This window comes from Oreochromis niloticus, linkage group LG18 (genome assembly GCF_001858045.2).
Source record: "Oreochromis niloticus isolate F11D_XX linkage group LG18, O_niloticus_UMD_NMBU, whole genome shotgun sequence".
Classification (NCBI taxonomy): domain Eukaryota; kingdom Metazoa; phylum Chordata; class Actinopteri; order Cichliformes; family Cichlidae; genus Oreochromis; species Oreochromis niloticus.
The window spans coordinates 19,280,128-19,307,839 of NC_031982.2; the positions used below are offsets into that span (position 1 = coordinate 19,280,128).

Here is a 27,712-nt window from a genome sequence, read left to right on the forward strand (position 1 = left end):
AAAGAAACCATATTGAGTAATATAGCATATGAAAGGGCATGGAGAGAGCTGTACAACCCTCTGTACAATGACATCATAACAGGCTGATAACAGTTTGTAATAAAAACATCAAAGTTTTAGTGTAGGCCTTGTCCTTCAGGGGGAGTAACGCTCTGTGAATCTTCTTGTTTTAATACTATCATGGTGCCGTGAATCTGTAAGTCAGCGGAGTAGCCAGCTCCCACATTGTGATGTTTATCTTTCATTAGCCGTGATTTTATAAGACACCAGATTAAATGTTTAAAATAATTAAATGAGAGGTAGTCTGAAAATTTCCTACACGTACCTTAATAGATGCATATGCACAGCCTGTAGAGCTTAAGGTTTGGCACTGATTACATAAAAAGGACAAATAGCCTTTATTTTATTTGAATGCAGTTTTCCCAGATTCGTATGAGCACAAATGGAAATTAAACTATGTCAGTAAGTGAATTTTATTTATTTACTTATTTACATACTTAAGTAAGTATATCTAAAAGCTAAAAAAAAATTTAAAAAGGTATCTCTTCAGCTTAGGTTTAAAAACGTTCAGAGTCGATGCTTGCCTGAGGTCACTCGAGAGAAATTCCAAAGTCCTGGTGCAATGACAGCAAAGGTATGACCCCATTTTAAGATAAGGCTCAACCAGCAGATGGTCAGAAGTGATTGAGAAGTACCTGCAGTAACATCCTAACTTTCTTTAATGCTTCTAATTTTTAGTCAGACTTCAATAAAAAAAATAAAACAACAACAAAAAAAAAAATTTAAAGCATTTGCACTTTTAGAAACACTTTCTTTATTAGCACAGTGAGACAAAAGCAGAGTGCTGCTGTAAAGACAGAAATCTGAGGTTTCAAACAAGTTTATTTTTGTTTCATAAATAAAATGCTTGAACAGTCTTTTAAGGTTTGAGGCACTTTGTTGTATGAAAACAGCGAAGGCAGGATTAACCATTACTATGAAAGCAATTATAGAAACAGAAAAGAAAAGGTAATAATCTCATTTAACATGCCAAGACTTAGGAGCTTATTGAATAGCTAAGGACAGGATTTTTACTATAGCCTATGTCTATGCTGTATGTTCCCAGCTGCAAAGCATGCATCATCTGCTTCAGATTGCATAGAATCAGTATTTAGTGTATTTTCTATTTACTTACCTCTTTCTGTTCAAATGTGACACTGCAAGGCTTTGGGACACATTGATTGGCGGTCACACTAAGAAGATTTAAAGCCTTCCGTGTCAAACAGTTATATATATATAATTTTACATTTAATTTTCTTGAGGGGACACTCATCCATACTACATCCAGAAATACTTCTAATTTTAAACATGCATCTTTCTAATAATAATAACATTCATCATTCTTCAGAATGAGCCATTGTGCATGTGTACAGTGTCTTAGACTGCATTTTCAGGTTTAGATCCAGTTGTGTCTTTTCAAAGTAAAATTTCTTCAAATCAGTCACGGTAATTAGCTTGAAGCAGTCTGTTTATGCTTTGACATTTTATTTGGAAGTAGATGAATAAACTGAGTAAGCATTTGTTAGCCTATAACCAAAATCTATGGCAAGCACAATATGACATGCTACAGTAACAAAGGAGATTTATGATACTGGAGTTAATAATTCCTTCGTGTTTATTTTTTATTCCCCCAAATTGTCTTCCTACTTTGTACTTCTTTAAAATAGCGAGACTGAAATTTCACTTGTTATCGTCCAAAGTTGTATCTCACACAAACACTTACTCCACCTGGGTCACTTTGAAATTCTGGGGACTTGATAGTTTTTACTGTTATCAACTAAAGGAAATTTATCACTAGATCCAGACAGAAGTCTTCCCGTTTTTTACAATGGATGCAGCCTTCTCTGTGGCTGACTTGGGTCTTGCTCCTTGTTTCTCTTGGACTGTATTAACTCGATTCTGCTCAGCCATAGTGCCTCCCGACACAGGACTACTGGTTCTGGAGGTTTGTTGGTTGTTTTTGGTTTGGTAGGTTTGAAAAGCCATATCAAGCTGCTCTTGTGCAACCCGTAGATGCCGGTGCAGACTTGCAAGATCAGAGGGGATATTCTCATCTGGGCTGGTGCACTGCTGCTCCTGGGCCACATTGGCCATATTTTGCTCATGTGTGATGAGGCTGTTGGGGATCCTGGTAGGCTTTTCTGTCTTCATCACAAGATTGTACCCTGGAGGGGACGCTGGGATGTTACGGGAGAATGGGTAGCCGTATGACATCCGCTGGCCACGGTTCCTCTTCATGCGAAGAGTATCCCGAAAAGTGCCAATCCCCAAGTGAAGCATCTCACAGACATTTAGCACGAGACAAAGACAGCTTACCACATACATAATTAGGAGGAAGATTGTTTTTTCTGTGGGCCTGGAGATGAAACAGTCCACTCTGTGTGGGCAGGGCACCCTGTTGCATACATACGAAGGATTAACTCGAAAACCATAAAGGAGGTACTGTCCAGCAAGGAAAGCAATTTCAAAAATGGCTCGTGACATGAGTTGGAGGACATAGATTCTCATCAGGCCTTCTTGCATTATTTTTCTGCGGCCATCATATTTTGGTGGGTCTTTGCTAGTACTGCTTACTGGTTCAGGTTTGGCCTCCTGCACCTCCAGTGTATCCTCATAGATCATTGGCTCCGCATCGTCATCTTCCTCCTCCTCTAAGACTTCCTGCAGATGGTGGCTCTCTCTCCATCTCAAGTGAGGAGGTGGCTTTTTGCGAAGTCTTTGCTGCTTCCTGCGCTCCTCCTCTGAACTTCGGGCAATCTTGTGGATGGCATAACCCATGTACATGACAGAGGGAGTGGAGATCATGATGATCTGGAAGACCCAGAAGCGAACATGCGAGAGGGGAGCGAATGCGTCATAGCATACGTTGTCACAGCCTGGTTGCTTGGTGTTGCAGGTGAACTTGGTCTGCTCGTCCGAGTAGATGGACTCACCTCCGACTGCTGTGAGCACAATGCGAAAGATGATGAGCACAGTCAGCCACACTTTCCCCACGAAGGTGGAGTGGTTGTGGATCTCTTCCAGGAGGCGAGTGAGAAAGCTCCAGCTCATGTTGCTCTAAGAAGCTTTTCAACTAGAATCTGTCAAAAAGAAAATAAGATAAGTAATAATTACATGTAAGTAAGGAACTATTCAAGAGATGTTTTGGACTGATGATGTGAACATTTTACATTTTAGCAAACTGTCATTTAGAACTCTGGTGTTCTCTAACTAAAATGGTTTTAAGTGACAATTAAATGAATCTTTTTTTACTCTTCTGTATAAAGATACAATTACAAAAAATATACAAAAATAGTATTAAAAAAAAATCCCACAGCTTTTTAGATCCCAGGAAGACGATGACAAGAAAACAAACCCAGAAGTAATTTACAGTCCCTGAACAGCAAAGCATCTGAGTTTCCTTAAACTTAAGACCAAATTGTAGTCTTATTTTCTGTTAATGAAGTTATAGCTGAGAAGTGTGGTGTTATTTTTTAAGAGAAAGGCAATTATTGCAAATTAATTTTAATTTTATGATAAAGGTGTTTCACTGATTTTGTTGCTCTCAAAATCTCAGATTTAAACAGTCACTTTGCAAGCGTACTTGCCGAAACATACAGTATGGACGTGTGACCAGCTCACTTGGCTACTTCTTTTTGTAAAGGATATTTCTCTTTTCAAGTGATTGCACAGCCACAAATAAACAAAGGCTTGCGTTGATGCATAGGGTAAAGTCATTAGGACACCCTGGAATAGTTTTTGAAATGGTTGAAATAGTACAAAATAGCTCAGGGAAGATTAAAAGACAAAAAGAAAGCATTCCATCAGCCAAACAAATAAACGCGCCATCAATCATTTGACTAGACAGAACAAAACCGATTGCTACAAGAAAAGAACTCAAGCCAGTTCGGAAACCAAAGAGCGCCTCTTCAGAAACATACTGCAAGCTTTGTTTTAAAACTCCATGCCAATGGTCCTACACAGAAATGAGATCTCACAGTGTCATACTCTTCTCATAGCCTGCATCACAACTGACTCAGTGAGGCAGCTGTAATGGGGGGAAACAGCGTAGTACTTCTGTCCCTTCATTCATGGTTCATGGTGATCTCATGAATGCAACACTGCATTCCCCAGCGTGTGATGTGCCATCTCTGCTGCCATCTGAGAGAACAGGAGAGGCTTGTTGCTCCGCCACGAGGCCTCCCCTCCAGATGCAGCACTGCTGACGCTGGGGAGGGCTACGGCGTCATGGAGGCAGATGGCACCTATGGTGGGCAGTTCACGTCTGCCCCAGGATGGCATGACAGAAGGGCTGTTTCATGTAGGATGCAATGAATTTGCTGTGTATCTTAACATCAACCTTATTCTTACAACAATTCCTATACATTTACGCTCGCTTCTGATGTGCTTTGAAAACCGTTTTAGAAAATGTAATATCAGTTTTGTGCAGTTTTGTTTGTATTGCAGGGCTGCAGCAATTTCAGCCCAACATGCCCCTTGAGTTTTAAATGTCTGTAGAACCTGATAGATTTTCTTAGGATATTTTTTAGGATAAATATAAATTGGCCTACAGTAGCAGTAGAGTAAGTATATTCAACTATTTTTATTAATTACATGTAAATGTCACCTTAAGTAAAATTTAAGGTTGGATATTTAATTTAATTTAATTTAATTTAATGCTGTAATATTTTTCCAAATCATTAAAAAAGAGGAAGAGTTTCCATGTTTTTTGTCAAATGTCCCAGAAGCTGTTTATTGTGCAAATAACAGGGAGGTATTTAGTGAAGCAGTTAGAGGTAGTTATATAGGAAGTTATACAAAATATTAAAATGCGTGGTTTATGCACCTTGACAATAATGTTTTTCATAAAACCATATTATGAAAGGGAATTCTGGCTAAATTAGAGTAGTATCGTAAAATATTTTTAGTGACGAGCTTCCTCTCGGATTGGGACATATTTTTCTGTTGGGGTTAGCTGTTACACCGCGGCACTGTACACTATAAAACAACTGCTACACATTTTTCCATTTAGTTGCTTTGCATATGCCAGAGTGTTTGATATTTGAAAGACTGCTGCAGTAGCGTCAAAATGTCTTTCAGCAAGGTTTTTTTTTCAGAAACACGTCCACGCAAACACATCCATGCTGCCATGATGCAAGACTGTAGTTGAACAAATACTAAAATACCTAGTTGGTTTAGACTAGGGAAGAAAGTCGGCTAAAAACAACTCACCTGGAAAAGTTGCACATGTTTTCCCCATCCTGAAGGTCTCCTTTGCCCTTTCTAGATATCCCCTCCACAGTCTGATCCATGGAATACCACTTCCATCCTAATGTCCTGGCCTTCTCCGTCTTACTAATCACTTCCAGAATCACAAAAAAATAAGAAAAATGACTAAACCTGTTGAACTGGAATATCTTTTCATCCCGTTTTCCACTCTGTTAAGAAGTGAAGTCTCGCCGTTGTGAATGCCTCACATTCTAGCCTGTGTCTGGTTTCTATTACACCAGCCTCCTGCCCAAGAAGGAAGTATAAAAAAAAAAAAAACAGAGAGGCAGAGAAGAAAAAAATCCTCCTCTGGCAACTGACCCTCATCCAAGGGTTCAGACTTGAGGATATGGTACTGCAGATTGAAACGAACACCCAGCTGAGGGAGGACGTTAATCTCAACACAGTCAACCTCCCCCCAACGCTCGTGTGCAACATTTGTAACAGAGATGATGGGAGTATCGCTCTCTCTCTCTTTCTCTACTTTTTCTCACTTTGTCATTGTCTTTATCGCTTTCTGTTTTTGACCACATACAGTAAGTACCTCAGCTTCTAGCACCTTTATATTTTAATGACTGATAAACAGTTTTAGTTTTCTCAAAAGATCATTTAAGACATCACTACATTTTTCCTCTATCCCACTCTTTCTGTCACATACAAGCATATCAACAAAAAATAAATGCAGACTAGCAACCTCTCTATTATCAATTACATAACAGTTTACAGTGGGTGACGGTCATGAAAAAACAACTTTGGGGAGGCAAGTAAGTGTAAGGACAGCAGTGTCACTGAGATATAAGCCACCTTGCCTCAATACAGATCCGCCAGAATGTAACCAGCAGGTATGCTCAGTTATATCAAGTGTCATAATATTTAGATCTTCTGTCCAGGCAGATGGCCAGATAGAAGCAGTGGACAGGTCGCAGTCTTTGCTGCGGCTGCACGTCTTTTCCCAACTTGGTGTTTATACTTAAAGCTTTCACCTTGGCCTGTGAAGTGCAGCGGCATACATTGTTACCAAAGGGACATAATGGCCTTTATTTTATCATGATGAAAAGACTTGTGCTATATGAACAGAAATCTCACACACATACATGTGCATTACATTAATTGCTTCAGAAATGACACACCAAAATACAGATGATGAAGCGATTCATGGAAGATTAGAAGTAGGAATTTCTCCATCGCTTTCTTCTATGTGCCAGACCTTGCCATCAAGTTTTGAAAGAGATTTAAACTCGACTACTTTTAATAGAAGACAGATAAAGGGGTTAGTGTCTGGCTTGCATTAATGAAATGTGCCTGGTCATTGTCACGTTGGCCATATTATTATAAAGTTACTTTCACCAGATCCCCAATAACTCTTTAATTATGATCTGTGTACAGCTATAAAGCAGAGAATAACGTTCAACAACATCAGCAAGTCCACCATCAATCAAACCACAGTTTCAACTCAGAAATGACGCAAAATTCTTGATATCCAGTGTCTTTAAACACTGTTGCAATATTATGAGCGCAGTAAGCCAACAGAAATAAATGCCCAGATTAAAACAATAACAGTAAAAAAGAAGTCTGCATTAAAATCTCATTCTTTTTGAGTCGTTTGTGGTCTTAATAAATCTCTGAGTGCTAACCATCTGGGCCTGCAGGAGCCTTCCTCCAGAGGCCTCGCCTTCAAGGCTCGCCTCTCCATTTGACTGAGGAGATGCAGCGTAGCAAGCACCACTGGTGCAGCAGTGAGGAAAAGAAGATAGGGGATGCTTCTGGAATGGCTTGAGCATTTGGCGTTTGGACATGTGCTTTCCCTAAGGGACCATTAAGCACGTGTTTTTAAGTTGTAACGCACTGCTCTCCCTCTAAAGTCCTTCCATCATCCAGAAGACGCAGATGGTCCAGTGAAGCTAGCTAAGAAGTGAACATTTGCGTGACTTAAAATTGAAGTCAGTTAGAGTTTATGTTCCTCAACAGTTGCAGAAATTGCTCACTGTTGATGTGAACTGCAGTTATCACTCTGGTATCAAAACATTCTGAGCGAAGGAAGCACTCAGAATATTAGAAGAGATTAATATGCAGATGTATTCAGTCAAGATATTAGAACCATTATCTACTAAAACACCTTATGTAATCAAAAATGTATGCCTGAGTATTGCCTTTTTAATTTTATTTATAATAACTGTTTGCAGGATTACTGTTTTTACAGCAGAAGATTAAGAAAAAAATGATATGATATTTAAATTGATAGTGGCAGTGACAAACAATAAAAACTCAGCTTTAAAGAGCGTGCATTTAAATGCATGAGATGCACAAAGTTACTGAGTAAAAACAAGCCATAGAGTCAACCCACTGGCTGTTTAGCTTTGAATACACAGTCGTTGTGTCCTTGGACAAGTCAGACTGTTCTAGCTTTGGGAAACTGAAGTTCATGTTGATAAGTATTGATTGGACTGCCCTGAGCCAGGAAAATATTACAGTATTCCCCTGTAAGACATTGTTTGACTTTGCTGTTGTTACAAGGACTGGCCACATCTAACAGCCAAAAGAGGGTGTTTAATATTCATTAAGGTTATATTTATTGTTATATGTTAAACAGATCACTTAAAATAAAGAGAAACAAAGACACTGGAATGTCTTATGAGTTTACCAGACTAAAAAAAGTTTTTAAAAATACGCGGAATTCCTGTGGTGCAAGTGAATACTCACTATATAAACCATTTCATAACCATTTTCATAGCCCCTGGTTCATGTATACTGTATACTTATACTTGCATCAATATTCCAACCAAATAAATGTAAGTTTTGAGTCGCAGACGGTTACGTCTTAAGAGGTCACTGCAAGCTTTTAAGTTTTGTGGCATAGTGACTGCTGAATGGTGCAGCATGGAGGAGCGAACATCTCAACAACTGTCCTTGGACGCCGCTAATGACATCACAACAGGTTTATCCGCATGTATTTACTGAACAAAGTTGATGCGAGTAGACTGGGGGCTGTGAAGGTCTGTGTTTATGTAACAGATCAAGCTCCACCATGTGACTTGGATGTGTCCCACCCTCTGGGAGAAAAGAGTGACACAAGACACCCGAGCAAAAACATGCAACTTGGCTCTTGGACTCCTCCTCTCTGATTCTCTGCTACCACTATCATTAAACTACTCTTACCAGGCTGTGAAGGGCTGTCCCACAGGCAGCCTGAGAGTGGTGGCAGTCCCATCGCATTTGTTCATTTTTCTCCCAGTTTCTCAGCCGAGCATCTCCTACCCCCGGGGTGAGTGCGTCCCGTGCCAGTTTCACTAAGGCTGGACTCCACTGAAGCGACTGCATGAAAAGCCTTGAGGAGGATGCCAACAACTTCCCTCAGACAGGGCTCTGCGTCCCCCACACATGAGCAAAGCAACTCGTATTGAGTGTGCATTACATTATGCTGACAAAGGAACGGAAAGTTCATATTTGTTTAGTTTCGATATGAAAATGTCGACTTGGGTATTATTTTTGAATGTGTTAAATGAACAAAGAAAATAAAACATTAAGAGTCTGATATGCAGGTAAAAGCTGTCGTCTTCATGCATGTCCATATTCACTTAAACACCCATATGATAATCTGACAAATAATGTACTGCGCTGCAGCAAATCTAGCAGTCACAGAGATTTTAAAAAGCTCTATTACTAACAGAGATAATCAATATATCCACACTCCCATTGATCCATAGGGGGAAGATAAAAACATCATTATTATGCAAACTTCAGAGCTATATCAGGCCAGCCTTCATTGCAAGTTAAAAATTAACTCATTAGTAGTAGTCTCATTAAGTAGTTTACAGTACTGAACTATTCTCACCTATAGAACTGGCTGTATGGCTGTGGTGAATGTGACACAGATGAAACCACAGATTTGACTTTATATTAAAATATTTACATGAAACCATTTGTCTAGTTAAAATAGATAGTGAGTAACATACCTTAACACAAAGTAATCTTTATTAACCAAAAGAGCTATAGAGCCCTATAGAAGTAAACAAAGCAGCTGAAAAGTTTGGAAAGCAGAAGAAAATTTGCCTTAAACTCTTAAATCAGAAAATAAATGAAATCAGAATATCAGTGATGTAGTAGGTTATCCAGTTCACGATCCCTCACAGTTCACAGGTTAGTATCCATAAAATGACCTTGACCTTGAACTTTATCTCGGGCACAGTTTGGATGAAAACACACTGAGTGATTACTGAGTGCAGGTTTCACGAAAATCTGCCCAGTGCTCTGGGAGGAGCAGAGATTCTTGTGAAATATGACCTTGAACTTAACCTTGATTTGTGTAACGACCGATTAGGTGATCATGTGTGTTTATTCTGACCGATACTGTTGAGGGAGTATTGACAGATACCTCCCCCATGGGCATGAGCTCATAGGTCTGCCTGTATGCTATAACCTAATATAGAGTTTCAGTGTTAAATTCTAAAAGATAACCGAATTTTAGAGACATTTTAAACGTTTTCAAAATGTTATAAAAAAATGGTAGCAACATAAAAGCTTTGACTAATATTGTAAAACTCAACGTATAAACTCAACTAAAATGTGCTGGCTATAACGGCATTCACTGTGTAACTTTTAACTATTTTTATGACCACCGTTATTTATATGATGACTTTCTGATTAGGTTTTCCATCAGGGCAATACAATCCAACTCACAACTAGCCATCAAAAAGAAAGAATTGAAATAACAGTGCTTTGCTTGCAGAGCTGTGAGGCCTTGATCTTTGACGTTATCTTGTCTTAAATGTCTATGTCAGGGAATGAGCTGGGGCAAGCTCAAAGGAGCAGCAGACCTAGTCAGGGTTCATTTGCACTATCAGGGGTATGTTAAGGCAGCTCCTTCCTTCTTCTGGACATCTTAGTGCCGTTGCCTTTCTCTAACTGAGTGAACTCCAGACACTGATAGCAATGCTGCAGGACATCCTCAGATTACAGCAGGATACTTTTTAAAAAAAATCTTTAATCTTTTAATGTTGTAAATTAATACAATCAGTTCAGATCATAACTCCACCTATGATTACATTGTATAGTACTATAGTACTTAACACATATGACAATTAAAGTCTTAATCTTGTGATAAGAAAAGGTAATCTGCTCCGGAGAATATTAACCTTCAAGGTCACTGTGATTGTTGCCAAGTAAATATGCAACTATTCATGCAGCTATTCATTATGCCACTGAATGCATGCTAAGTGTACAGTAGTATATATATTAATATAGTTTTAGGTTTGGACAACTACATGTGTTAAATCATGTTCATTTTATCCTTCTGGCATTGCCATTATTAGCCACTAGATGGCAAGCATGTACTCATTTAAAACACAACAAGTTGGACTCCTGCTGAACTCTTGACAGACATTTAAAGTGTTTGACTGTTACACAACCTAAGGCAAACAGGTGACTGACCTATTTAGGCTTTGATTAGGTGGAATACTAGCAGCCCTGTTTTTCTAAGAACTTTGAAAGCGTGTGCAAACAATAAAAACAACCCGTTCCAGAGTTAACAACTACATTTTTTACAGAGGGCTCTAGAAGAATATTTTAAGGCATTTAATGCATCGGATTATATACCAAGGAGTGCAGTACAGTTGAAATTGATGTTATTATTTTGTATCACAGTCTGTGTTAACATGGCACACCGCAGAGCAAGTGAGGTTGTTAGGCATGACTGCGTGCTTTTTCAGGCTTTTACAAATTGCTTTCCTGAGAAACTCCCCACATTTCTGCACTATTGTTTTTTTCTTGTTGTTTATTTCGCTTTATCTGTTTAAAAAAAGTAGGAACTGCAATATAGCACAAAATATTGAAGTAACAGTGTGAAAAAGTTTTGAGTCATATCTCATTTCTTCATATTTTGCTTCTAAGGAGCCAAACTTTCTGGGGTAAAAAGATAAAAAGATACCTTAATTGTATCTTTAGGCATTTTTATCACCTGATCCTTCACAATAGGTGAAGGAAATAATTTTCAACAACATCTTTTAACTTGAGAAGGCCAGCGGATATTTTTTCTCTTGGTAATGATTATTGACTTCAACTGGTAGTTTCTCTTTGCCAGTATAAAAAGATTAATTTGATAACATTCACTAATACTCATAACAATGGGAAAGTACAATGAACTCAGCAAAGATGTAAGAAGGAGAACTGCACAAGCTGAGAATGCAGAATCCCACATCATCAGTTCAAACAATTGTGCATGAGTGCAAGTTATTCAGATGTGTCACCAACTTGCCAAAGTCTGTTTATCTTTATTCATCTTTGGCTCTCTTCCACGGCGTCTTTTTTCCTGTCTCCTTCCCCTCACCCCCAACTGGTCAGAGTAAATGGCTACCTATTTCTTCCTATTAAAAGTGAGGGTTTTTTCCCACTATAAATGCTTGCTTATAGCACTGAAAGTGGCTTATGGCACCACTGGGGTGGCTGTAGATCAGGAGGTAGAGCAAGTCACCTACTAATCGAAAGGTTGGTGGTTCAATCCCTGGCTCCTGCGTGTCAAGTATCCTTGGGCAAGATACTAACACCCAGTTGCTCTCCGATGCATCCATCGGAGTGTGAATGTAGTTAGTGAGAATAGGTGTGAGTGTGGCATGTTGTATAGAGCACTTTGAGTACTCTGGGCGAGTAGCAAAGTGCTATGTAAGAATGAGTCCATTTATAGGGGGTCGTTAGATTGTTTACGGTTTTATCTCAATTACTGTTGGACACTTTACCTTACAATATAAAGTTCTGTGAGGCATCAGTTTGTGTGATGGTATATTAAAAAAAAGAAGTAGAATTGAGTTGAAGAGACTTCAGAAGATAGGTGGTCATGCCAAATATTGACTTTCAAGCTCGATGAAATTGCAGAAGTTCTATTTTTGCCATATATACTATATTTCCATGTTTCATCAAATTGCTGCACTTATTTCCATATTTCCTAACAGAACATTAAAAAAATGAGTGAAAATTTGAAAACGTTTACATCTTAACCCGGTCATCTGTTTATTTTTAAGAGTGATTTTGCTATATTTAATGAAGCCATTGGTAAAACAAAAACAACAAAACAACAAATAAAAGCATAAAGTACAAAAAAGGAAAAACAGAAAAGAATCAGCTGATTCTCAGGGGATCAATGGGAGGCACTCACTGATTTCCCGTCTAATGACCAATAAATTAAAACTAATGTTAGTTAGTTTTGAAACTAATGTTCAGCATAATCCACATAATCCACAGTACTACAGTGAAAGGACAATAAAAGCCTTGCACCTACCTGTCCATATGGATGAACGAGAAAGTATGTCTAGTATAGATAGTAAAGCACAGTGGGCAGGCATCCAGAAGCATCCTTTCATTGCTAAAGCTCAGAAGCAGGATGAGCAAGACAATAGGGTCATTTTTATCCAAAACCCTTCACCACCAAGTACAGGCAGGACACTCAGGAAAGCAGCATCCCGCCAAAGGCCCCATTGTTCTTGGCTCATGTGCCTCTATTGCCATGACCACCGACAGTTTATTTTGTTTCCAGGAACATGCCTATTTAACTTACTGAGATTTATCAGTTAACTTTTAACTTTGTTTTAAGCTGCAAGAAATTGTGATTAAGTATGTAAATGTCCTGCGATTCAATAACAATAATATATATGTGCTTCATATTCATTCCTCCTCTGTGGCTTTTCGTTGTGGTTTTTTTTTTTAGTCAGGAAGATTAAGCAAGAACTAAAAGCTGCTGGGAGCTGCTCACCTATTTCCCAACTGGTTGCCAGAGTGGGTGGATTTACATGTGCAATCCTCCCATTTATCTAAGCTTGGAACCAGGACCAGGCAGGAGTACATTAGCTTGTGACCCCCTGAGGTTGGGTAAGAACTACCAAGCCACAATTTATGAAAATCAATGCGGAGGTGAAACATGGGCAAAGGAAGGATTGGATTATTGATTGGTGTGGAATCATTGGTACAGCTTCTTTAAAACCGTGGGATAGGGCCCTGCTTTTTTGTTTTTTGTCATTATAATGATTAGGTTTACTTGGCTGGCCTTTCTATTCCTGATTGTGATGTAATCACATAGTACACAGTTACACAGTATTGCAGTAATGTAATGTGCTATTGTATTAAATTCAGTAATTACATTATAGATACAATTATATCATTTATGTCGTTTATTTGAGATGCATTTCAAAGGCTGTTCAGTCATCTGCACAGAAAGGAAAAATGGTAAACTGTGTTCAGGACAGAAACAACTTACATTTTACTGTTAACACAACTTTTGCTCTTTGCAAACATTTGCACAGACAGCATCCTAACATACAGCCAGATGAGAACCATGCTTGCATGCTTACCACAGTCCAACAGCCAGAGCCTAAACTTCAAAAGGACACAAAAGCAGTGACAAGCAGTCAGGCTTGCAGAACTGTGGCCTCCATTTCTATCTGTTTGTGTTTCTAAACTATAACATGGTTATAACATATAATATTTTTGTTCATACCTAAAGCTTGTGACAACAAATGTAGGTTATATGCTATGGAGCAAAGCCATTCAACATGTCATCCAGTGAATCATTTTATCCTGTTTTGAGGACTGTGACTTCTTGAGAAGTATTCGTAGAAAATAAAATTCACATCTATAAACATTGTCTGATGTACTTTAATTGTGTGTATTTTTAAGGGGAGGTGCTATTAGGTATGAATGGCTTTTTATTGTTGAAATAGTGTCATCTTAATTTAGCAGTTTTAAAATCACATGCACAGACTACATTCTCATATGTTCTTGATTATGACGACATTATCTGCATGCATGATGATTCTTTTACACTTTGTCAAGATTATGTGTCAGCTTTTTACTTTTCAATTCAAATGTTTTGTCCTGTAGACATCACTGTGTACTTTATAATCTGGTTTCTTGTCCCTCATTTAGCCTAAAGTATATTTTTTTATATATAAAGCCTTACTGGGTGATGATGGGAGAGTAAGACTGCAACTGCTATTCAAAAGCTGGACTTTGTGATGTCTTTGTGATTAAGTTACTTGGTTACTTGGCAGCTGTTACTTGGTTCTTCTGATTTGCTTTACTTGTTGTTTTATTTGTATATGTGTTGATACTGAGCTTAGTTCAAGAGATTTTAATCTCAGCAGACGTTTTGTTTGAAGTTAAGATGAAATAGATAAATAAAAAACAATGTGAAATAGGTCCGTGAAGGTTCTCGGTCATCCAGGTCATTGTAGTCCAGACGCTTTTCTTTCCAAGCTCCTTAGACTACAATGTGAAATAGGTGTAAAAACAATAGCAGTGAGACCCAATGAGAAGGACTAACATGAATCGGGAACTGTGCTCCTGATGTGAGAACTGCATCAGAAATCTGAACCTTTGCTTTGATAATTATGACCACCTTTAGGTGAGTATTGTTCCCTAAAGTTGAAATAGATGTAAAGACCAACCCAGAGCATATGGCACACAGATCTCTGATGTGTGTGTGCTTGTAAAACATAGTGTGAGAGTGAAGTTAAACTCTCCTTTCTTCAAACTATTGAGGCACTTTTGAGTTTCTAAATGAGACTTGTGTTTACAATGGCAATGTGAATTTAATTTATGTAGCACATTTCATTCCAAGTAAGCTCAATGTGCTTAACATATAAGATTAAATCATTAAAAAATCTATGTAGATCTACTATGCCTTAAGACAAGGAAACAACTAAGTGAGTTTTAGGTAGAAAGAATTCCAAGTTAACAAGGTTTTATATGTGAGATTTTAAACACATGGCTGTGTGTTATGTAACGATATAGTGGATATTTAGAGTAAAAAATCACTTCCTCTGTGTGTGTGTTGTTGTGCATTTGATCCCCTCACAGCTTTAATACATACCTGAAACATTCATGAATATGATTTTTACACCCAACATAGAGACCATGGATCCGTCTTTTTAGGAGATGTGTGAGCTCCAAAATCATAAACTCTGCTATTTCCATCATTTTGACTTTATTAGAAATTTGCAGGATAATCCCAAATACTTGGAGGCATAGCTCAGACTTAGTTAACTGAATAAACATATAAATGAGATAGTATTATAGATCAAGTCTGCCCTCTGTAATTTTAGTCACACAAGCACAGGCATGTGACACATGCAATAATTAACAGGATGAATATATCTTTGTGTGTGTGTTTTTGAAGTGTCTTATGATTCAGAAATAACACACAGAGGAGATTAAGATCAATAAATCAGATGATTTATTAAATCAACTCAACATAAAAGAAAATCAAAAAGGTTTAAAAAACAAACAAATCAAATGTGACATGATATTTGAAATCTTTGTATACAGCTTTCTATGTGTTGTCAATGCACACCCCAGTTTTAAGAGTCCTTGATTTAAGTTATAAGACATTTAGTCCATTTTGAACCAAAATCTTAAATCAATAAGATGACCTGAAAGAACTCAGTGGATATAAGCAAAGTTTTAATAGACTGTTAATATGACCCCACTCTACATACTTTCAGAAATCATAGAAAGTTTTTAAAGCTATCATTAGGGGTGTCAAATTATCGCGTTAATTGCGATTAATTAATTACAATGCTATTTAGCGCGTTATGTTTTTTAATCTCGTTAATCTAATTTTTAATCTCTTGACGTCATTGATTTTGTATGAGAGTTGCTATGTTATAAAATCCGTTTTTATGTGCTGGGCTCCTTGTGCTTGACTTGTTGGGGGTGGAGTCACGTCGTGAGGTCAAGGTGAGAAGTGGTGATTAGCTTACAGTGTGGATATGGAGGCGCATCTGAGAGTTGTTGTCCCAATGAACGGGAAATTTGTATTTCATAAACGCCCCGACGGCACCATTGACAAAGGTAAAGTGGTCTGCCTAGAGTGTAAGAAGGAGTTTGCTTACCACCGAAGCAGCTCAAGTTTGGCCTATCACCTCAACGCAAAGCACCCAGCCGCGAGTGCAGCAACAGCTAGCAGTGAAGACGTTAGCAATATAGCAAGCCAGAGCAAAGCTTTTCGCCAAACAAAACTAGAGAATACCCCTCGTATGAGCAAGTCTGCGACCGACAAGCTGACTAATGTTATTGCCAAGTGGATAGCGATGAACTGTAGGCCGATAAATATAGTAGAGGACATTACTGATGATGATCCTGCCTACGTGGTGAAGTTCAAGAATGCCTTCCAGAAGGATCTGGCAGCACGACGAGCTAATGGCAACGAGATATGGTTCGAGGTGGCCACAGCATTGGATCCACGGTTTAAGGATTTGAAATGTCTTCCAAGAGAAAAGAGGGAACAGGTAGGACAATAAGGTTAGGCTGGACTAATGAGTCCAATTCATTATCAAATCAAACTTTTATTTATTATATGGAACACAAAGTTCTTTACAAGATTAAATAAAATAAAAAAAAAAAGCACTTAGTTTTAATCACAATCATTCATTCATTCATTCATTCATTCATTCATTCATTCAGGTGTGGACCATTCTGGAGAATATGCTCCAGGCAGCAGAGCCCAGAAGAGCAGATAGTCTCCAGCCCTCCACAGAGGATGATGGACCAGCTCAGAAGAAGAGGAGGAGCGAACTCCTTCTGGGGTCTGACTCTGACTCAGAAGATGGAATTGAGTCTGGAGAGCTGCAGCGCTACAGAGCAGAACCCAGCATCAGTATTGATGACTGTCCCCTGCAGTGGTGGTATGCTCACTCAGGAGTCTATGAAAAGCTGTCAGTCCTAGCACAAAAGTACCTGGCCTCCCCAGCTACCTCTGTACCCTGTGAGAGACTCTTTAGCCTTGCAGGCCACATAGTGCAAAAGAAAAGGGCAGCCTTGCTTCCAGAAAATGTTACCAGGCTGGTGTGTCTTAGCGACTGGCTGAGGAAGAAGAAATGAGACACATGTGGTCAGCATAGCTGCTGTGTCATTTGTAGCCTACTAGAATAGATTGCTTGATGTTCAGCACTTTTTTTTGTGATGGAAGAATACTTTGATGTGCTAACTTGCAGCACTGCAATGTCAGTTTTATTTTTCATTATCTGAAGCAGAGGAATTTCAGTGCTGTATTGCTCAGAAAAGAGCAACTCTGATGTGCTAACTTGCAGCACTTAATTTATTTGATTTTATTTGTATTTATTTTTCCACTTATTTTACAAAAGAATACAACAGTATGTAAATGGTTGCATCTGTTTAACGTTTGTTAAACAATAAATGACTTTATAAAGTCACTTTCTTTGTTATATATCAGTCTTTTGGTCTGCCACAATAAGTTGAGGGCTTTCCTCAGCTATTTTTAGGTGAGATTAAAAAAGAGATTAATTAGATCAATTAATTAAAAATCATAATTAATTAATCTCTATGTTTTTTTAATCTCTTGACAGCACTAGCTATCATGTTTACAAACAGACTGACGTGCATTCAAATGCTACCAAAAACATCGTCTCCATGGTAGTGGTAATGAAGTAAGTCAAAGAAAAACAAACTATCTAGGGACTGTGGTCATAGTGAGTAAATCGGTTTTAATTGAATTGAATTGCCCCATGCTTCAATTTATAAGGTTTCAGGTAAAAACAGTCAATTAAATAATTATACAAAAAATGAGCTTTCACAATAATACAATGATTCAATTATAACTGATAGAAAATAATCACAATTTTTCTCAGTGAAAATCATGTTTTTCTCTGACTGGCTTAATATCTGAGTCTGTATCTGAACTGGACATCTCTGACAGGTTGCATCGTTCCAAAGCCGTATCGACTGAGGTCAATTTCAGGAATCTTCTCATCAGGATTCTTCAGCTCAAGTTCAAAATAGACCAACATGAGGAAAACAAACTGTTTCAGCTCATTGGTGGCAAAGAAACGCCCAGGGCACATGGAGACCCCGGATCCCCAGGGCATGGTGTAATATTTTACCTTCTTTCCCGCTTTGTAAAAATCAGTTTTCTTGGTCCCGTCTGGATTCAGGAAGCGGTCATATTTGAATGAGTGCGGCTCAGGATGGATCTCTGGGTCATGTTGGACAGAACTGAAAGGAAAGATTGCAATTCTGTCACCCTTGCGAAGTAAATATTCACGCCCATCAGCCATCTTGAAGGTCATTTCCTTTATCACTGCCCTTGTGAGGAGGGGTGCAGCAGTGAGTCGGAGGTTCTCTTCGACAGCACTGTCCAGGATCGGTGTTTTCAACAGCATTTCACGGGTCAGGTTGACCATAGGACCACCAGGCCGGACCTCCTGTCCAGATTCTTTCAGAACTTTATCCACCTCTTCCTTCACTGCTTTCATGGCTTCTGGGTGTTTCATGAGGAAGAGGAGCAGCCAGAATGAAGAAGGCCCTGTGTTGCCCTGAGAGGCCGAAAGAAGCATAAACATGTTCCTGTTTATCATTGACACATCCATTCCCATCTCCTCTTTACCCTGCTGTATGTCCCACACCCAGCCACTGATATTGTCCTTGGTTTTCATTTTCAGGATTGACAGAGCATCGCAGAAGTATGTCTTCAACCTCTCTGCAGCCAACTTTTCCATCGGTGGGAGGACCCCATACGCCAGTCTGGGGAAGAGCTGGTCATATTTACGAAACTCATGAAACAAAGCTTCTGATTCAGCTCTGTCTTTCTCTTTGGCTTTCTCCTCACTTTGTTCAGACTTGGGTGGCACATTGCCAAACAAGGCCAAATATCCAGCTCTGAAAACAACATTGTAGCTGTACCTGAACAGTCCATCTTCTTTCCAGGTCCTGTCCTCTGCAGCTGATCCAATGTTGTGCAACATCATGTTTTGTAAATTACTCATAAAAGACTGGGTCAGTTCTTGCAGACCTTCCCCCTTCAGATGCTTGTTGTTGGACATTTCATGAATCCTACGCTCCCCTTCAACAGCTTTATATCCAAACACTCTGTGCACCAGATGCAGAGCAACCTTTCGAGCGTCCAGTTTGTCCCAACTCTCCTTAACGAATCCCCCAAATGAAAAAGGGTCCTGGACAAATGTAATATAAAACCCTCCCAGCTGTACTGTAAATATATCACCGTGCTTCTTCTCCATTCTCTCTAGGAACTTCAAGGTGTTCCTGCGAAACTCTAAGACATGACCCAACCAAGGAATGAGCCCTTTATCAAGGGGGGGTTCTCCTGGTCGCCGCTGTCTGAACACTCCGAGAAGGTACAGCCCTCCGACCAGACAAGCAAGGAAGCCAAGAAGGATCGGCAGCAGCAGCTCCATGACTGATTCAGTTAACCAGCACAGATTCATCTGAAGGAAAGTTTCAGGTCTGCTATAATGAGCAGACCTTTGCTCCTCCCACAGGAGGACTATTGTTCACTAAATAGTCCAGAAAAAAACTCTGTCCTCAAGTAAACAGTGTTAAAACCTGTTTACTTCTTAGTTATAATTTACTAGAACATGTGATGGTTATGTCAACTTGTCACGCCTTCGGTGGCAGACGCATGGAGTGGAGAGAGCGTGGAACCAAATGCAGACAGTGATGACAGACTGAAGCTCAGAGTGTATTTTTATTGGCAACAAGAATAGAATACAAACAAAAGCAGAAAGCGATGAAGGACACCAGCAGTTCACTGAGTACTGCTGGTGTCCTTCTACAGAACCACCATCGAGTGTGTACTAATCTATTGCATATGCATCTGGTACACTAGCTGCACAATTGCTCAGAGGAAAGCACTCATTAAAGTGGTCATTAACACTGCTCAAAGGATCACTGGCTGCCCTCTCCCTACGCTGGAAGAGCTACACAATACCCGTTGTCTTAGCTCAAAACATTATAAAAGATACCTCACACCCCCGTCACTCCCTGTTTGAACTGTTGCCTTCGGGCAGACGGTACAGAGCAATCAGTGTAATGACAAATAGACTCAAACACAGCTTTTACCCAACCGCAATGACATATCTGAATGCTGCTACTAAAAGTATGTCCATCACGCCACTTTTGAAATAATCTATGCACTGACTGAAGCATGTGTGGGAATGTATGTGAATGTTTGCTCATACTATTCTTATTAGCACTTTAAGTATTGTTACAGGTTCAAAGTATTGGAGATGGATACAAGAGGAAAACCAAAATAACAACACTGGTCCGGCCGGGTCAAGTCAAACGATGTGTGGGAGATGAACACTGCACACAGACAGCATAAGATCTCACAATGGTGGAGCATTGCTCAAACTCTTATAGCCTCTAGTGGCCCCCACCTAGTCATAAAAGCCTAAACATTCACATTCTTTCTCTCACACGGCGCCTAAGCTATGACCTTGGCTCCCTGTTTATCTGTTCCTGCTGAGATGGGGCAGAAAACAACTCTAGTATATTCTGCTCTCTTCTAATCAGACAAATAAGATCATGACTCTCTGAAAACAGTATTTCTTATAACTCAGCCGTATAATGCATCATAAAACAATATCATTCATTCGCAATAAATCAGCAGTCTAATGTAATGCAAATCAGTTTAACAAATGTAATAGTTATCACCTTCTTCTAATTCAGGAGAATAATGCAAACTAAAACTACATAATATTTCACAATCTTTAATTAGGGGTATAACATGGCATAAGATAATATTATAATCCCACATTCCCCCTTTTGATCTCTTTTTCAAAAAGAGATCACTTACACCCTGCAATCCAGTGTTGCAGGTCCATTTCTTCTTCTTAGTCCTAAGGCCCTCTGTCCCCCTTTAACGGGTGGACCAGATGTGGGATAATCTCTGTGTTTGCGCAGTTCAGATGCAAGAAAAACTATGATTACAACAACAACAGTAGTTACAGATGATTCCCCTCAATCCCCAGTTCTCCCACAGCTTTATTTTGGTGCTCCAGTTTCCCACCCCCATCTTGGTGCCACCTTATACCCTCAAATGTACTCAGACTAGAACCTCTGTCCGAGGAGCTTTTAACCTTTATTTTATTGCTGCAGCTACCAGTGTCTTCCAGTCGGGTGATTCTCTGCTCTTCTTTCTTCAACCTCAGGGGTTAGACCACCCTTCAGTCGTTGCACAGATCAGGGGATTATTCTGCCCCGATTTCAAACCATGATCTGTGTATTCTGGGGTCACAGCTGTGTCCCCCAGAGAAAGGAACAGGAACGTGTCCCCCTTTTTACCAAGAGACTCTTGAACCTCGTTGGTCTGGTGTTCCTGGATTTTCGCCAACCCCTTCATGGTTATTGCTGTGTTTATGGGATCCATCCTCTCCAGGTCACTAGTTGGAGCCCAAACGCCATGACACTTGAACCCAGTTGGTGTCTTGGCAATCTCTGTGTCTGTCTCTGCTGTGAAGGATCCTCATATCTCTGTGACCTCGTCTGGTGTCCGTTCCTTTCTCTGTAAGAGACAGAAAACCAAAACACCTCTCTTCCTAGCTCTTATAATCTAATGTTGTTATCCATTGTTCCTCTAGTGATTCAAAATCAGTTTAGCACATCATGTTCAGGACTTCCTGACCAGTGACTTATTCTAATCATAATTTACTAATAATAAACCAAAATAACAACACTGGAGCGGCTGGGTCAAGTCAAACGATGATTTTAATGAACACACGTATGGGAGATGAACACTGCACGCAGACAGCATAAGATCTCACAATGGTGGAGCATTGCTCAAACTCTTATAGCCTCTAGTGGCCCCCACCTAGTCATAAAAGCCTAAACATTCACATTCTTTCTCTCACACGGCGCCTAAGCTATGACCTTGGCTCCCTGTTTATCTGCTCCTGCTGAGATGGGGCAGAAAACAACTCCAGTATATTCTGCTCTCTTCTAATCAGACAAATAAGATCATGACTCTCTGAAAACAGTATTTCTTATAACTCAGCCGTATAATGCATCATAAAACAATATCATTCATTCGCAATAAATCAGCAGTCTAATGTAATGCAAATCAGTTTAACAAATGTAATAGTTATCACCTTCTTCTAATTCAGGAGAGTAATGCAAACTAAAACTACATAATATTTCACAATCTTTACTTAGGGGTATCACATGGCATAAGATAATATTATAATACCACTGTATATTATTTATTGATTTCATTCAATTTTATTGTTTTATTGATATTTTTATATTAATAAATACATTCTGATTCTTCTGATTCTGATTCTCAGAAATAAACCAAAAAATAACTAAACTGGGAACAACTACAAAATAAGTATAAAAACACCTGAGCCCCTGACATGTGGAACATGAAACATGGGACCCTGGAACCTGGAAAATGCAGTCAGTGAAACACAGACGATCTGGCAACAAACAGAGGAAGACATAGGGCTTAAATTCACAGAGGGACAACAAGGGAATGAGACACAGGAGGAAAGCACAGCTGGGAGGAATCCCACACAATGAGACTGGGGTAAGCAAAACCGTTAACACTAACATAACACACAAGACTGTCAAAGTAAAACAGGAAAGATGAGACAGGCACAGAGAGACGGTCTTGACACTGAGACAATGAGAAGTATAGACATGAAAACACATCTTCACTAGACGTGACACAAGGAACACAGGGCAAAACACAGAGACAGAAACCAAGAGACTAGAAACTAAAAATAACAATGAAATCAAAGACTAAATAATTCAAAACACAAAACACTGGGTCACAGACCCAGGACCATGACAGGTCTAGTGTCAACAACATGCAGTGCCATTGACCCCTCAAAACTTGTTTTCTTCTTACTTATAATTAATTAGCGTCTTATTTGTTGCCAGTGTCCACTCATTCCTTCTCAGTCTCTTCATACCTGCTGTCATAGAGCTGTTAACATAAACATAATATCACTGCAGGCTACAGCATGTTCTTCTGGAGTTCGAAAGAGGGGACTCTCCGGGACAATTGGAAAATCATGTCCTCAATTGATAAAAAAGTGCATTATTTGCGCTGTGACCAATGTCTTGACGAGCAGTCAGGCTTGCAGGACTGTGGCCTCCATTTCTACCTGTTTGTGTTTCTAAAATATAACATGTTTATAACATATAATATTTCTGTTCATACCTAAAGCTTGTGACAACAAATGTAGGTTATATGCTATGGAGCAAAAGCCATTCAACATTTCATCCAGTGAATTTTATTGTTGAAATAGTGGCTTCTTAATTTAGCAGTTTTAAAATCACATGCACAGACTACATTCTCATATGTTCTTGATTATGACGACATTATCTGCATGCATGATGATTCTGTTACACTTTGTCAAGATTATGTGTCAGCTTTTTACTTTTCAATTCAAATGTTTTGTCCTGTAGACATCACTGTGTACTTTATAATCTGGTTTCTTGCCCCCCCCCATTTAGCCTAAAGTATATTTTTTATGTATAAAAAATATACTTGAGGCTACTGGGTGATCTCTTTTCTTGCCTATATAAACTCTGTGTAAAGCTGAATGCTTTTGTGTCCCTGGGAGAGTTCAAAGCTCTTACAGAGTAAGACTGCAACTGCTATTCAAAAGCTGGACTTTGTGATGTCTTTGTGATTAAGTTACTTGGTTACTTGGCAGCTGTTACTTGGTTCTTCTGATTTGCTTTACTTGTTGTTTTATGTGTATATGTGTTGATACTGAGCTTAGATTAAGAGATTTTAATCTCAGCAGACATTTTGTTTGAAGTTAAGATGAAATAGATAAATAAAAAACAATGTGAAATAGGTCCGTGAAGGTTCTCAGTCATCCAGGTCATTGTAGTCCAGACGCTTTTCTTTCCAAGCTCCTTAGACTACAATGTGAAATAGGTGTAAAAACAATAGCAGTGAGACCCAATGAGAAGGACTAACATGAATCGGGAACTGTGCTCCTGATGTGAGAACTGCATCAGAAATCTGAACCTTTGCTTTGATAATTATGACCACCTTTAGGTGAGTATTTTTCCCTAAAGTTGAAATAGATGTAAAGACCAACCCAGAGCATATGGCACACAGATCTCTGATGTGTGTGTGCTTGTAAAACATAGTGTGAGAGTGAAGTTAAACTCTCCTTTCTTCAAACTATTGAGGCGCTTTTGAGTTTCTAAATGAGACTTGTGTTTACAATGGCAATGTGAATTTAATTTATGTAGCACATTTCATTCCAAGTAAGCTCAATGTGCTTAACATATAAGATTAAATCATTAAAAAAATCTATGTAGATCTACTATGCCTTAAGACAATGAAACAACTAAGTGAGTTTTGGACAGAAAGAAATCCAAGTTAACAAGGTTTTATATGTGAGATTTTAAACACATGGCTGTGTGTTATGTAACAATATAGTGGATATTTAGAGTAAAAAATCACTCCATCTGTGTGTGTGTTGTTGTGCATTTGATCCCCTCACAGCTTTAATACATACCTGAAACATTCATGAATATGATTTTTACACCCAACATAGAGACCATGGATCCGTCTTTTTAGGAGATGTGTGAGCTCCAAAATCATAAACTCTGCTATTTCCATCATTTTGACTTTATTAGAAATTTGCAGGATAATCCCAAATACTTGGAGGCATAGCTCAGACTTAGTTAACTGAATAAACATATAAATGAGATAGTATTATAGATCAAGTCTGCCCTCTGTAATTTTAGTCACACAAGCACAGGCATGTGACACATGCAATAATTAACAGGATGAATATATCTTTGTGTGTGTGTTTTTGAAGTGTCTTATGATTCAGAAATAACACACAGAGGAGATTAAGATCAATAAATCAGATGATTTATTAAATCAACTCAACATAAAAGAAAATCAAAAAGGTTTAAAAAACAAACAAATCAAATGTGACATGATATTTGAAATCTTTGTATACAGCTTTCTATGTGTTGTCAATGCACACCCCAGTTTTAAGAGTCCTTGATTTAAGTTATAAGACATTTAGTCCATTTTCAACCAAAATCTTAAATCAATAAGATGACCTGAAAGAACTCAGTGGATATAAGCAAAGTTTTAATAGACTGTTAATATGACCCCACTCTACATACTTTCAGAAATCATAGAAAGTTTTTAAAGCTATCATGTTTACAAACAGACTGACGTGCATTCAAATGCTACCAAAAACATCGTCTCCATGGTAGTGGTAATGAAGTAAGTCAAAGAAAAACAAACTATCTAGGGACTGTGGTCATAGTGAGTAAATCGGTTTTAATTGAATTGAATTGCCCCATGCTTCAATTTATAAGGGTTCAGGTAAAAACAGTCAATTAAATAATTATACAAAAAATGAGCTTTCACAATAATACAATGATTCAATTATAAATGATAGAAAATAATCACAATTTTTCTCAGTGACAATCATGTTTTTCTCTGACTGGCTTAATATCTGAGTCTGTATCTGAACTGGACATCTCTGACAGGTTGCATCGTTCCAAAGCCGTATCGACTGAGGTCAATTTCAGGAATCTTCTCATCAGGATTCTTCAGCTCAAGTTCAAAATAGACCAACATGAGGAAAACAAACTGTTTCAGCTCATTGGTGGCAAAGAAACGGCCAGGGCACATGGAGACCCCGGATCCCCAGGGCATGGTGTAATATTTTACCTTCTTTCCCGCTTTGTAAAAATCAGTTTTCTTGGTCCCGTCTGGATTCAGGAAGCGGTCATATTTGAATGAGTGCGGCTCAGGATGGATCTCTGGGTCATGTTGGACAGAACTGAAAGGAAAGATTGCAATTCTGTCACCCTTGCGAAGTAAATATTCACGCCCATCAGCCATCTTGAAGGTCATTTCCTTTATCACTGCCCTTGTGAGGAGGGGTGCAGCAGTGAGTCGGAGGTTCTCTTCGACAGCACTGTCCAGGATCGGTGTTTTCAACAGCATTTCACGGGTCAGGTTGACCATAGGACCACCAGGCCAGACCTCCTGTCCAGATTCTTTCAGAACTTTATCCACCTCTTCCTTCACTGCTTTCATGGCTTCTGGGTGTTTCATGAGGAAGAGGAGCAGCCAGAATGAAGAAGGCCCTGTGTTGCCCTGAGAGGCCGAAAGAAGCATAAACATGTTCCTGTTTATCATTGACACATCCATTCCCATCTCCTCTTTACCCTGCTGTATGTCCCACACCCAGCCACTGATATTGTCCTTGGTTTTCATTTTCAGGATTGACAGAACATCCCAGAAGTATGTCTTCAACCTCTCTGCAGCCAACTTTTCCATCGGTGGGAGGACCCCATACGCCAGTCTGGGGAAGAGCTGGTCATATTTACGAAACTCATGAAACAAAGCTTCTGATTCAGCTCTGTCTTTCTCTTTGGCTTTCTCCTCACTTTGTTCAGACTTGGGTGGCACATTGCCAAACAAGGCCAAATATCCAGCTCTGAAAACAACATTGTAGCTGTACCTGAACAGTCCATCTTCTTTCCAGGTCCTGTCCTCTGCAGCTGATCCAATGTTGTGCAACATCATGTTTTGTAAATTACTCATAAAAGACTGGGTCAGTTCTTGCAGACCTTCCCCCTTCAGATGCTTGTTGTTGGACATTTCATGAATCCTACGCTCCCCTTCAACAGCTTTATATCCAAACACTCTGTGCACCAGATGCAGAGCAACCTTTCGAAAGTCCAGTTTGTCCCGACTCTCCTTAACGAATCCCCCAAATGAAAAAGGGTCCTGGAGAAATGTAATATAAAACCCTCCCAGCTGTACTGTAAATATATCACCGTGCTTCTTCTCCATTCTCTCTAGGAACTTCAAGGTGTTCCTGCGAAACTCTAAGACATGACCCAACCAAGGAATGAGCCCTTTATCAAGGGGGGGTTCTCCTGGTCGCCGCTGTCTGAACACTCCGAGAAGGTACAGCCCTCCGACCAGACAAGCAAGGAAGCCAAGAAGGATCGGCAGCAGCAGCTCCATGACTGATTCAGTTAACCAGCACAGATTCATCTGAAGGAAAGTTTCAGGTCTGCTATAATGAGCAGACCTTTGCTCCTCCCACAGGAGGACAATTGTTCACTAAATAGTCCAGAAAAAAACTCTGTCCTCAAGTAAACAGTGTTAAAACCTGTTTACTTCTTAGTTATAATTTACTAGAACATGTGATGGTTGTGTCAACTTGTCACGCCTTCGGTGGCAGACGCGTGGAGTGGAGAGAGCGTGGAACCAAATGCAGACAGTGATGACAGACTGAAGCTCAGAGTGTATTTTTATTGGCAACATGAATAGAATACAAACAAAAGCAGAAAGCGATGAAGGACACCAGCAGTTCACTGAGTACTGCTGGTGTCCTTCTACAGAACCACCATCGAGTGTGTACTAATCTATTGCATATGCATCTGGTACACTAGCTGCACAATGGCTCAGAGGAAAGCACTCATTAAAGTGGTCATTAACACTGCTCAAAGGATCACTGGCTGCCCTCTCCCTACGCTGGAAGAGCTACACAATACCCGTTGTCTTAGCTCAAAACATTATAAAAGATACCTCACACCCTGGTCACTCCCTGTTTGAACTGTTGCCTTCGGGCAGACGGTACAGAGCAATCAGTGTAATGACAAATAGACTCAAACA

At 39.3% G+C, this 27,712-nt stretch overlaps 4 protein-coding genes across 7 annotated transcripts; 1 reads left to right on the forward strand and 3 right to left on the reverse strand.

Annotated features, from left to right (window-relative positions):
• Positions 1-790: 790 nt before the first annotated feature.
• On the reverse strand, positions 791-14,927 carry gjc2 (gap junction protein gamma 2). 4 transcript variants are annotated; one of them, XM_025900051.1, is made up of 4 exons: positions 12,554-14,926; positions 8,443-8,704; positions 5,251-5,380; positions 791-3,119 (listed from the first exon to the last, which is right to left on the reverse strand). In XM_025900051.1, the coding sequence occupies exon 4, from the start codon at positions 3,088-3,090 to the stop codon at positions 1,834-1,836; it is 1,257 nt and encodes a 418-aa protein (XP_025755836.1). In that variant the 5' UTR covers positions 3,091-3,119; positions 5,251-5,380; positions 8,443-8,704; positions 12,554-14,926; the 3' UTR covers positions 791-1,833. The 4 variants fall into 4 exon arrangements, with proteins under 4 accessions (XP_025755836.1, XP_025755837.1, XP_005476496.1 ...); XM_025900052.1 differs by lacking the exon at positions 5,251-5,380 and having other exon boundaries at positions 12,554-14,927; XM_005476439.4 differs by lacking the exon at positions 8,443-8,704.
• Positions 14,928-16,037: 1,110 nt separating this feature from the next.
• Positions 16,038-17,480, forward strand: LOC109195437 (uncharacterized). Its single transcript, XM_019347478.1, has 2 exons — positions 16,038-16,556; positions 16,732-17,480. Exons 1-2 carry the CDS (start codon positions 16,038-16,040, stop codon positions 17,146-17,148), a joined length of 936 nt encoding a protein of 311 aa, XP_019203023.1. The 3' UTR covers positions 17,149-17,480.
• A 167-nt stretch (positions 17,481-17,647) lies between these two features.
• LOC109195682 (5-beta-cholestane-3-alpha,7-alpha-diol 12-alpha-hydroxylase-like) lies at positions 17,648-19,554 on the reverse strand. The gene has a single exon (XM_019348225.2). The coding sequence runs from the start codon at positions 19,506-19,508 to the stop codon at positions 17,943-17,945; it is 1,566 nt and encodes a 521-aa protein (XP_019203770.1). The 5' UTR covers positions 19,509-19,554; the 3' UTR covers positions 17,648-17,942.
• A 5,352-nt stretch (positions 19,555-24,906) lies between these two features.
• Positions 24,907-27,204, reverse strand: LOC109195683 (5-beta-cholestane-3-alpha,7-alpha-diol 12-alpha-hydroxylase). Its single transcript, XM_019348226.2, has one exon. It carries the CDS (start codon positions 27,086-27,088, stop codon positions 25,523-25,525), a length of 1,566 nt encoding a protein of 521 aa, XP_019203771.1. The 5' UTR covers positions 27,089-27,204; the 3' UTR covers positions 24,907-25,522.
• Between the last annotated feature and the right edge of the window lie 508 nt (positions 27,205-27,712).